We start from the raw sequence: 12,581 nt of genomic DNA, 5'->3' as shown, positions 1-12,581 counted from the left end.
GCACTACAGACACAGACTGCCACACAGGCCCTATGTGTGTGTTGTTGAGACAGGGTTTTTCTGTGTAGCTCTGGCTGTCCTGAAACTCACTGTAGACCAGGCTGGCCTCAAATTCAGAGATCCTCCTGCCTCTGCCTCCGGAGTGCTGGGATTAAAGGTGTGCACCACACGGGCTGGTCTCTTCTAATTCTATATTCTTCATAGGCACTCCCACCCACCACAACCTCCAGCCCATTTCCCTAACCAGCTCTGTGCTGGACAAACCATTCGTCATCCCAAACCACATCTCTCCTTGTCAGGTCCTAAACTGCCTGTGGCACCCTATTTGGAGCTCTCAGGCACCTTGCCGTATCTGAAACAAAACCCCACCAGTTCATCAAAACTGGTCCATGGTTCTCTGTGCTCAGTGGATAGTACTACCACATCAACTCACCCACCAATTTAAGAAGTACATAGCCCCTTTAATCCCAGCACTCAGGAGGCAGAGCCAGGCGGATCTCTGTGAGTTCGAGGCCAGCCTGGTCTACAGAGCGAGATCCAGGACAGGCACCAAAACAACAAAGAGAAACCCTGTCTTGAAAAAACAAAAACAAAAAGAAGTACATAGCCAGCCGCCCAGTAACCGCCTACAACTGAGTGCACACCTGTTAACACAAAGGTGAGCTTGTCAACAAACGCCCGTCTGCCTGCCAGTCCAGTGGTCACTTGACAACAGTAGATTATGATGTGAGAAACACGAGAGCCTGACTTAGTCAGGTAACACCTCCTGACCGCTGCGTGCTATCTGAGGGAGGAGGACTAGGCGAAGATGGGGCTGTACCCCAAGCAGACACTTCACAGCACCCACTGAAGCACCAAAACCCACTCTGCCCCCATCTATGACTACAGTATGATCTTGGCTTTCTCATTCCAAAGTCTACTGGCCCAGCTCCCACAGTGAGCAGTCAATCCTGATGTTTTTTAGTTTTGTTTTATATATAATTTTTTATTTAAATTTTTTTCTTTCCTTTTACACACCAACCCCTCCTCGTCTCCCACTCACCCCACCTACCCCATCCCACCCCTTCCCTCCTCTGTTGTACCATGTCGGGGCCAGACCCAGCCCCTCCCTCCTGCATCAAGACTGAGTAAGGCTTTGCACCATATGGAATGGGCTCTAAAAAGCCAGTGTACCCAGGTAAGTCCTGGTCCCATTGCCAGGGGACCCACAAACACATCAAGCCATGCAACTGTCACCCACATTCAGAGGGCCTAGTTCAGTCCCATGTGGGCTTCCCAGCTGTCAATCCTGATGTTAAGGTAAAGCCAAAGCCATGACAGACCTAGCAGACTATCTTGTTCTGGACCTCCACCTCTGCACCCCGTCAGACATCATCCACTCTCTTCTACAGACTCCCTGTGGGTCCTCAAACACCAGCCTCACCAGGGCCTTCCACACACACTAGCCACCGCCTGGAACGCTCCACCCTGTCATCTGTTCCATTCTTTTTTTTTTTTTGGTTTTTCGAGACAGGGTTTCTCTGTGTAGCTTTGCGCCTTTCCTGGAACTCACTTGGTAGCCCAGGCTGGCCTCGAACTCACAAAGATCCGCCTGCCTCTGCCTCCCGAGTGCTGGGATTAAAGGCGTGCGCCACCAACGCCCGGCTTATCTGTTCCATTCTTAAGCCTCAGCTCTAGACCACCCCCTCCTAAACATTCCCAGTCTAAGCCCTGTTCGTGTTCTCCAGGCCTGTGCCCTTCCTCGGTGTGGTCAATTTGAGATCATGAATTTGTGGGGTACCCCCACGAACCACCTCTGCTCTGCTCATCACCCTTTTTCAATGCTTAGAATGTGTGACACAGACTTAAGGAATACAAAAGGATTACTTCACCACTGTTCTGTGACTATCTGAGTCTCTCAGCTTGTATTAGAAAACATCAATGTTCTGATACTTGCCTTGTAATTACTCTGAGAAAACTCACAGCGACAAAAGTATCATCTACTGGCCAGACGTGGTGACACTTTAACCCAGCACTTGAGAGGCAGAAGCAGGCAGCTCTCTGTGAGTTTGAGGCCAGCCTGGGTACACAGCGAGTTCCAGGACAGCCAGGGCTGTTATACAGAGAAGCCTTGTCTCAAACAAACAAAGTATTATCCCCAAACTTCAGAATTACATGAGAGATTTCAGTACAGTAAAAGCAAATTTTCACAGTCCCTCCTTTATTTTCATTTGGTCATACACACTTTAAAAAAAACCATGCATACACTCACAAAAGGCCAAACGTTAGGAGTTAGAAAAGTTTAAAACAGGACTTAAGGTGGAAAAAATATCCCAGGCATCAGAACAAATCAAACCAACTACTGAAAATGCCTTTGTTCAAGACACAGCCATATTTGTTTCTATATAAGATTTTTGTTTAGGTTTTTGTTTGTTTTGTTTTTTTAAAAAAGGGAACCATTCAGAAATAAGGGACAGGCTTCTCAGACCACTGTGGGCGGGCCTTGGCTTTCTTCTCTTTCTGGAGGCCTTTTGCTAATCACCACCTCCTCCCTCTCCCTATGCACTGCATCTCAAGTGTAGGCGACCTAGGCCTATCCCGGAGACAAGAGCTACAGAGCGTCCAGGATGTGATCGATCTTGGTGACCAGCTCCTGACGTTTTCCTGAGCTGAGCTTTTCATTCTCGAGGTACGTATCCTTCTTGAGCTTGCCAGCCACCAGCCTCTCGGCCTCCATTGCCGACTTCAGTACCAGTTCCTTGACCTGTGCATCCAGCTTTTGCATTTCACTCACCTGGCAGAGACAAGATCAGGGAAGGGTTTGAGAAGTGCCCTCTCACCCCACTCAACAAGCCCCATCGGCTCCCAGGCCTACAGATCCAGAGGTCCACAGAAGTCAAAAATTCAGCATAGAGCAGTGCCAATGGCAGAGGGCTGGCATGCAAGAAAACAAGCCTGGTTCCAGACAGCAGCTTCACTACCTACAGGCCATGTTCTTTTCAGCTCTGACAAGCAAGGTGCTTTCCACCCTAACAACTGAGAGTGAAAACCACAGGACCCCAGTGTGGAATATTCCTCTACACCATGTGAATATATGTTGCTGTGACTGGTTTAATAAAGAAGTTGACTGGCCAACAGCTAGTCGGGATAAGGTTAGGCGAGAGAACCAGACTAAGGACACTGGGAAGAAGGGCAGAGTCAGAGGAGTCACCAGACATGGAGAGGGAACAGGAGATGAAAGACGAAAGAGAGGTAACGCCACATGGCAGAATGTGAATATGGGTTAATTTAAGTTGTAAGAGCTAGTTAGCAATAAGCCTGAGCTATCAGCTGAACATTTATAATTAATATTAAGTCTCTAAGTGGTTATCTGGGAAGCTGCTGGTGGAACAGAGCTGATCACAGTCCTGATGAAAGACTCTGCCTACACCCCAACATCATGACTAGCACACAGGCTCCATGAGTGTCCTCTCTCTCTACTGGGACCAGAGATTAGTTAGGACAAAGACCAACAGGTGATGTGGAAGGTGACAGCCAGACCAGACCATATCCACTGTCACCTGTGTGCCAGGCTCCAGAAGCAGTAAGGACAGACAAGGTGGCCTGCCTTCAAAGAGCTGACACACAAAACCCAGGTGAGCACATGAAGAACTGTTTCACAGCTGTGCTGCAAAGGAACTGAAGAGTTAGTAAGAGATCCAGGGTGGAGGTGGAGGAGCTAACAGGAGCCTGAGAACTCTGAGGGCACTTTTTAAAGTAGGTCGTACTTCCTTTACAGATAATAATAGCTGGCTCCCACAGGACATGACTGACACGAACCACCTTTCAGGTACTGTGAAAGACTACTGGCTTCCCATTATCTATAAGGACGCTCAGACACAAAAATGAGGTAATGTGCCCAAGTTTAGATAGTCTGGATCAGAGCCTGGGATTTACGTTTGAGTGCCTCCGCACCTCCCCCTCCCCGACACCTTTTTTGAGTCTCACCCTCTGGCCAGGACTCACCTTGAACTCATTATGTAGCCTAGCATCAGGATTTCATCTGGAAATGCATGCCCCTACACTTACAAATGCATTTCCAGAGTGCTGGGGTTACAGGCATGGCCATCTGGAGCTGAAGATGGCATCTGGAGAGGGGAATACTGCCCTTACTGCCAACCCCATGGACACAGAGCTGGAGAAGCTGCAGAACTTCTCCAAAGCCAGCCTACAGATACCACAGTTTCGTGTCCTACCACAAGTACTGGCACCACTTGAAGAGTCGAGGTCCTGCACATGTGAGTATGAGAGAGCCACCTAGAGCCTAGCTTACCCCAAGGAGCAGGATGGGTGCTCTTTTGACAAGTGGAAAGAGTCCCTCAAGTGGAGGGCCACAGACAGTGACTCACAGCACTAATACTTACTCTGTCACACAAGTCAGAGCCTTCTGTCTTTAGCCTGGACTGCAGCACAGCAATCTCACTGGTCACAGCTTTGTGCTCTGTCTCCAGGCTCTTCTTGCCACTATTGAGAGTGGAGGCGTCCCGGGACTGCTTGTATCTATTGATGGTCTCATCAAAGTGACGGTAGAGGCCTAACCTCTTGTTGACCAGGGTTAAGACCTGCTCTGTGATACAGGCCACTTTCATCCTGGCTTCTGCAGCTGGATCCTGGAGGGGAGAGAGACCATGTCTGTCAACATAGGGTGGTGCTCACCCCGACCTATCTGTCATAGGATGCCTACTACCACCAGCCAACCAAGGTCACCTTAGGAAGCCAGGCGTCAAACCCTTCTGACACTCAGAGGACCAGGCTCTACAACGAAGACTGGAGGAGACATCAAGACAAAGTACACACCACTTTACAGTTCCACAGGTACATGGTCGCGACCAGGACAGTAATGGTAAGATGTGCCATGAAACTGGCACAGCAAGAGCTCATCTCTAGTCATGGAAGACTCTGGGGAACTATCACGTCTCACCCCTTCAAAGGTTTTCGGAACTTCAGGAAAGAACGTGAACTCTTTCTTCCATTTACCATCCCTCAGAGGCCCCACCCTCTCTAGTTCCTCTCAGTGTGGGTCCACTGGCAAGGCCTGCCGACAACTCAGAGGCTGGCTTAGGTCTGGTGACACTTTTACATAGTAAATCCCCACAACTTTACCATGGGGTAGATGTAGACATAGTAAAGGACTGATCATTCGGTGTCACATCTGCAGATGTGAAAGTAATAACAGGAACTGCTTTGTGAACTGACAGAGGGGAATTCCAGGATATACTTGACAAATGGAAAACGCTAAGTACAAAAAAATAGATTCAGTCTCTGCCGTTAGAGTAAGAAGAGATAATAAAAAGTATCTGCCTAGACCCACAGCCAAACACTAGGTTGAGAGCGAGCCCAAATTAGAGATGGCAATCAGGTCCCTCCCCTTGGAGCTCCGGGAAACCCTGAGGAAGAGGGGAAGGAAGAAATGTAGGAGGCAGAGGGGTCGAGGACACCAGGAAAACATGGCCCACAGAATCAACTAAGCAGGGCTCATATGAGCTCACAGAGACTGAAGTGGCAGTCACGGAGCCTGCCTGGGTCTGAGCCAGGTCCTCTGCATATATGTTATGGTTGTTAGCTTGGTCTCTTGTGGGTCTCCTAACAGTGGGAGTGACGGTGTCTCTGACTCTTTCACCTGGCCTTGGGACCCTTTTCTTCCTAATGGGTTGCCTTGCCCAGCCTGGATATGAGAGTTTGTGCCTAGTCTTACTGTATCTTGTTATGCCATGTTTGGATCAATCCCTGGAAGGCATGCTCTTTCCTGAAGGGAAAGGGAGGTGAAGTGGTTATGGGGGGAGGGGGGAGGTATATTATATAAGAGAAGAATTTAAAAAAAAAAAATCTGCCTAATTTTTTTTAAAACCACAAAAAAGAGAGGCTACCAGGGACTGATGAAATTAATTTCCTATAAGGCAAGAAGGGAGGACAAGGCAGAATTGCCATTTTAGAATTCTGAATTTCAAACATATTAATTCATAACTAAAATTAGTATTAGCAATGTCTTGGTGTAAGGCACACACCTTTAATCATAGCAGTCCTGGAAAGCTGAAGGAAGTGGATCTCTGAGTTTGAGGCTGGCCGGGTCAACACAGCGGCAAGTCTAAACCAACTAGAGCTACACAGTGAGAACCTGGCTTCCCCTGCTCCCCCAACTTAGCAATGATGGAAAAGAAATCAAACTGAAATTCAAACACAAATAAGCAAACTTAAGATTTCAAATAAAAACACAGAAAAAGAGAACTAACCCAAGTGCCCCGGGGACACAGTACTGTAACACCACGCTCTCCATATGAATACAGAATTATGTAACTTCAGGACTGTGTCAGAGCATATGGTCTGAGTGTGGCGGTTTTGAAGCCACTCTGTGTGTGTTTACACGACTCAGCAATGAAGACAAAGGGATTCTGTTGGTCGCAGGAGGGAAGAAAGGCAAGAACCCTATGGCAACTGGACTGAGTTAAAAGCAACACTGTTCCTTCTTATACGTTTTCCCCCTAGTGGGCTGCTTAAAGGACAGAGCAAAGTGACACCCGACAAGCACTGATCACACCCAAAGCACAGCCTGTCTCACTGGCTGAGGCCTGCTTGGCTCCTGCCTCACTAACCAGACCACACAAGGTGCCTCTGGTGCCCAGCACAGGGCTCCAGATCCCTTATCAAACAGTACTGCTGGTAATAATGAGAAAGAAGGGAACTGAGGGAGGAAAGAGACAAAGAGAAGATGGCCTTCAGTCAGCAAGCAGAACCCCAAGGAAAAAAAGGTGGGCACCAGGTCGGCAGTATCTGATGAAGTCTGATGCCATCTCCCCACAAGGCACTCCCACAGGGGAAGGGACAGAGGGTACTGCTGACATGACCACTAGGACATGCCACCTCCATGTTCAGCTGAACAGGCAGCAAATAGAACCACCACCACCAATCACTCAATGGTTCTCCTGCCTCCCCCAGTGTCCAGGGTGTTTCCACAACCAAGACAAGGCAGGAAGCAGGGACTTAACATGAGGCTCAGTGGCCACCTGGCACACCTGACGCCCTGGGTTCCACCCCCAGCACCACACGGGGAAGAAATGTCTCTCTAGTGAGAATGTGCAGAGGCCTGGAAAATGTAGGGAATTACAGCCACAGGTCCTAATCCAGCTCACTGTGGAGATGTGTGTGACACATCACAAGGGCACAAGGACTGTCTGACACAGACAGAAGAGAACAGAGTACCTTGGTGATGGAAAAGTCCAGACGGACGTAGACGATGACGGTGAAGAACAGAATGTAGAAGGCGGCCACGACCAGCAGAGGCTCCTGCAGCATGAGCACCTTGTTGAAGGTGTAGTGCACCTGCAAGAGCCGGGAAGAAGGTGTCAGGAAAGACCAGCTCAGATCCATAGACCAAAGCCACTGCTTTCGGCAGCTCCAACAACAAACAGCACAGCCACTCACCACAATGTCCTGAATGTGCTGCTCAACCAGATTTTTCTTGTAGGCCACAATCACTGGGCGGCCGAATGTGTCTAGGTAGGTGTAGTGCAGCTCATCTGCGGCACGGCTAATGTCGTAAGGACTGTCTACCTGGATGTTCCTGGAACACAGACACAGTACAGCCTCAAACAAAGCACAGCGACAATGGGGGTGTGGGCTGCAGAATTCTAAGGCTAAGGGCTATCAGGAGGTTGAATTCACACTGTCACCTTGCTTGCTACAGGCATCTAATGTCAGAAAGCTAAAGACCAGACTGACAGTCTCCCTCCAGCACTCACAAGGATGGTTCACAGAGTAAACACAGCTCCCCAGTACAGCCCACCCAGGGAATCTCTTAGGGACCTAAAGAATGCCTTCGGAGCTATTCCAAATGCTCCCTCCTCATAAGAATCGTAGTCTTTTTCGGAACTAGGGCTCATTATTACTTTCTGGCTAGGCCTACAGTCCCTAGGGGAATAGTAACACAGTAGTTTGAAGGAACAAGCCCTCCTCCATGGACTAGTCAAAGCATATGTCATCCTGGTCATCAGAATAGATATATGAACCAACAGAGACCATTCAAACACTGTGACACAAACTATAAGCAGCTCACACTAAGGAATCTGCTCCTACCAAATGGACTCCTCCAGAGGCCCCTGGCTCCTTCCTCAAGTCAGCAGTTCTCCTCCACACACACACTCTAGCAGTACTGGAGCTTGAACCCAGAGCCTCACAGTGCGTTACACAGCTCCAGCTCTTGCCTTCGCACCTTCCTTCCCAACACCTAGCTCTTTAAGATAAACTCTCACTTTATCAACATCTCTTCCCCAAGCTGCTCCAACTGACCACAGATGACTCCTCCTGTTTGTTCAGACAGACCCTGAGAAAGGCCCAGGGAAGAATGGCGCCACAGCTACTCCACTCCTTCTTTCTTTGTTAACACAGCAAAGTCTACCAATTCTTTTTTATTAGATAGGCACTTTCTACATGTAGCCCAGGTTGGCCTGGAATGTAGCCCAGGCTGGGCTCCAACTCAAGATTCTCCAGGCTCACTTTCCAAGTCCTGGGATTGTAGGTGTGCAGCTCAGTAATCCCCTCCACCTTCCTCCCTGGCATTAGACTCAGGCCATTACTCTGGTTTATTGAGGCAACTCTGGCTTCTGCTCCAGGCATATGGAGGCACTATGTTTTTGGAAAGCCTCCTGACTAAACCGTGTGCCCTCCTTTGAATCTAATTTTTCCTTCCTAGCTTTAGTCAAAGGTTCCAAAGGCTTCTCAGTCAAAGCTATTTAATGAGTACCTACACTATACGCCTAGAACACAGGTCCCTCATGTGATACCGGGCACTATCAGAGAAACGGGGTGTAGAGGAAAGGAACAGTCACTTACTTGGCTCCCTCGGGCAAGATGATCTTCACTGTCAGAGAATCTATCACTTGCTCATCAAACACATGGTCCACAAATCGCATCTTCAGTGCATACTGGTCACCTGAGAATCGTCAAGTACAGGCAATGGTGTGAGCAGAAAACAAGACTGCTGACAGGAAACTACAAGATAGGAGATTTCTCCTTTTACACAAAGGGAGAGATGTTATCAAGAGTTCATGGGCAAGAGCTGGTGGGTTGAGAGAGAGGGGTGGGTGACAGTGCAGGCTTTCTGGCTCTTCTCCAATCTCCACAGAAAGACAGAACAACTGTAAACAATGTCAAAATCCTCAGACACAACACAGCACCCTCTTCAGTTCACATCACCCACCACAGCTGGGCTTCTGGACCTGGGACATCTCCTCATAGGAGGAGGGTCATGGGACCCTCACCTGAGTATCCAGTATGACTCTCAGATATTTGCAGATAAAAGTACGCCCTAACGCACATGTCAGCCACAGGGCCTCTCGGGGAGGGGCTAGAATAGTTATTGCTAGGGAAGGCTAGGAGAAGGGAGCTCTCCATTTGTAACTATGAGGAAGTTATCAAGCATGCCAACTTTCCAGCATGGCTGCTTTAGGTCACCCACACTCCTGCCAGTAGCCCCTCACCTAGACTCTGTATGTAAGCCTAATAAACACTGGTTCCCCAGGGGAAACTGAAGGAATCTAACTTTGATTTGTCACTGGGACCTTATGGGGAGGGGGCAGCAAGATATGGCCTAGTCCTCCAAATCCCTGGAAAAACGTTCTCACAATACATAATAACCAGAGCCAATGATTATAATCATTCTATCATATTTTCTTAAAAGACCTGCAGGTCAGCAGTGTGTGTGAAGGAGAGAGAAAGAGGAAGCTACATGGCAACTGATGGGACCAAGGAGAGAAGACCCCCAACAGTTAAGAGTTTCTCCAGAGAGCAGAGCAGGTCAGCAGATGAATCCCCAAGGAATATTGTGCCTGGCTCAGCAGGAAAGAGACAAGCTTGGAGAGAGCCCAAGTCAGCACCAACAGTGGAGACACAGGACCTGAGCATCCAAAGACACAGGACTGTGCTTTCTAAGGAACGGGCACCTCATCACCTCCAGTCATGCTAAAGCTCACCCAGAACAAGGGACAGCTGACAATATGCAGGAAACAGGAAAGACAGAGGGTGTTGTACTGAGTGAGCAATCAGCAAGTCTAGACAGCAGCAGGCTGCAGCGCAAGAGAGTCAAGTTCTTCCACAATAAATTGTAAAGGAAATGGAAAGAAATGTATAAATTGGGAGACTAAAAAACAGTATCTTAATAAGGGCAAAACTTAACAAATAATATCTTAAACTATGTAAGTGGTTATGGTGGTATTCTATTTGTACTGAAATGTGATTTTAATTGTATGTTAATAAATAAAGTTCCCCGGGGGTCAGAGCTATTAGAGCCATAGCAAGAGTGTGGCGGTGGTGGTGCACGCCTTTAATCCCAGCACTTGGTAGAAGAGCTAGGTAGATCTCTGTGTGTTCAGGGATACAGCCAGCATTGGAGACATACGCCTTTAAGACCTGGAGGGCTGTATATACAGGCAGTGACGAGGCAGTCACGTGTTTGGGTTTACAACCAATGAGAAGGCAGAACAAAAAGACTATGTAAAGACATACATACAGGAAGTAGGTCTCTTTCGGAGAGGTAGGAGCACCACAGGAGGAAGGGTGAGATTTTAGCTCTGAGCTCTGACCTCTTCGCTTTCTCTTTTACATTGGTTCTGTGTTTCTTATTTAATAAGACAGTTGGTTACATCTACAAGTGGTAATTAAAAAAAAAAACAAACCTACAAGAACAAGCCTTTAATCTCAGTACTCAGAAGACAGAGGCAGGTGGATCTCTGTGAGTTTGAGGCCAGCTTGGTCTATACAACCAGTTCAAGGACAGCCAAAGTTATAAAGAACTTGGCCTAGAAAAATAAACAAATAGATAAGAAAGAAAATATGATAGAATGTTTATAATCATTGGCTCTGGGTATTTGTATATAACTTTTTTTTTTTTTTTTTAAATTTTCATCTCTTTTTGGAGACAGGGTCTCACTATGAAGCCTGGCTGACCAAGAAACACTATGTAGACCAGGCTGGCTTATAACAGAGATCAGTCTGTCTCTGCCTCAAAAATGCTAGGATTAAAGGTGGGCACCACCAAGCCTGGTCTTAAAACCTTTTCTTATTCCTGTACTTTATTATTACTATTTTTTAAATGATTCCAAATTAAGAGCTGGGTGGGCTTCAGTGGTATTTGCTTGGATGTGGGTTCAGTCTCCAACACTACACAAAAAATAAAAGATCTGTGAGTACTGAGATGGGTCAGTTAGATGCTTGCTACCAGTGCTGGCAACCTTAATTCCATACCTAAAAACCAAAGAGGAGAGAACCAGCTCCAGAAAATGTCCTGACTGCCACACATGTGCTGTGGAGCGTGTGTACACACACACACACACACACACACACACACACACACACACACACAGACACAGACACACACACACACACACACACACACAGACACAGACACAGACACAGACACAGACACAGACACACACACACACACACACACACACACACACACACACACACACACAAAGAATTGAGAGAAGAGGAAATTCAAGAACTACATCTAAGAATTTAATTAGCTGATTTAAAAAAATTTTTTTTAAATAAACATCTACAAGAAGTTAAAAGAAAAAGCTGGCCCTTTGCAATTCTATTCTTACTATGTTCAACACTCACCCAGATTATAGAGGTATTCATAGCTTGGGAGGTTGTAGCCAACAATGTAGTGTGTCTTCCACCCACCAAAGAGAGGAAATCGAGGCCGGATTTCCATTTCCACGGAGTCATCCAAAATAAGGAGGTGGCTGGTGGAAACATTACCAATCTCATCCCGGTAATAAACATCCTGGGCAGCAGCAGGAAGGATGGTCTGCAAGAGAACATAAATACCTTCTAGAAACTCTAGGAACCTCTGCAGAAATATGACCTAGTAAGCATGAAGCCTGTACCAGACCCCAGACAGTAAACCTTCTAAATTATTAACTTTTCCCAAGGTTTCAGAAGATGTAGACATCACATCTATTTCTCAATGAATGATAAAATCTTTTAACAGGAAACAAGATATTTGCTAAGACCCTTGTGTATACTAAAGTTATAAGAAGAAAGAAATTAAAGAGACAAGGAATTGTGTCAAATTGCTAGTAGTTGAGTTTACACAGATCTCCACCCAACACACTTGCACATCTTCTAAGTGTACTGACGAGGGATACTGTAACACTTGTTCACATGAGTGAGTATTTCTGTAACATGTAAATATATAAAAATATTTGTAAGACTTCACTTAGACAAAGGCACATTCAATCTATTACTTTTTTAATAGTTTAAAATGACTCTGAAGGAAGCCCATACCCACGCTTCTTAGCTGTCTTTCCATCTGAGGGGCTCCTTCATTCTCTTACCTTCATATTTAAAATCTGTATTACATGCACATCACACACAAGCACACAACAATAAGTTAGTAAATATAAGTTTTAGAGTCTTTTCATAAACCAACTCTGCTTCATAAAAACAAAAATAGCCTAAGACATGGTAGTATACTCCTGCACTTGAGAGGAAGCACCAAGGAGCTCAAGGCCATCTTCAGACACAGATCAAGTTAGAGGTCAACCTTGGTTACACCAGACCCA

The 12,581-nt window shown here is 46.8% G+C and overlaps 1 protein-coding gene across 1 annotated transcript in view; it reads right to left on the bottom strand.

Annotated features, from left to right (window-relative positions):
* Positions 1-2,183: 2,183 nt before the first annotated feature.
* Positions 2,184-12,581, bottom strand: part of Rpn1 (ribophorin I) — a 28,759-nt gene continuing 18,361 nt past the window's right edge. Inside the window, exons 7-12 of the mRNA XM_042274490.2 lie at positions 11,632-11,824; positions 8,845-8,944; positions 7,438-7,576; positions 7,216-7,335; positions 4,383-4,628; positions 2,184-2,773 (exon numbers count right to left, since the gene is read on the bottom strand). Of these exons, the coding sequence (XP_042130424.1) occupies positions 2,591-2,773; positions 4,383-4,628; positions 7,216-7,335; positions 7,438-7,576; positions 8,845-8,944; positions 11,632-11,824 (981 nt within the window). The 3' untranslated portion in view covers positions 2,184-2,590. The remainder of the gene's footprint in view (positions 2,774-4,382; positions 4,629-7,215; positions 7,336-7,437; positions 7,577-8,844; positions 8,945-11,631; positions 11,825-12,581) is intronic.

Source organism: Peromyscus maniculatus, chromosome 3, assembly GCF_049852395.1.
Source record: "Peromyscus maniculatus bairdii isolate BWxNUB_F1_BW_parent chromosome 3, HU_Pman_BW_mat_3.1, whole genome shotgun sequence".
NCBI lineage: Eukaryota > Metazoa > Chordata > Mammalia > Rodentia > Cricetidae > Peromyscus > Peromyscus maniculatus.
Note: the sequence above shows the minus strand (reverse complement) of the source record. Positions and strands in the feature narration are given on the sequence as shown.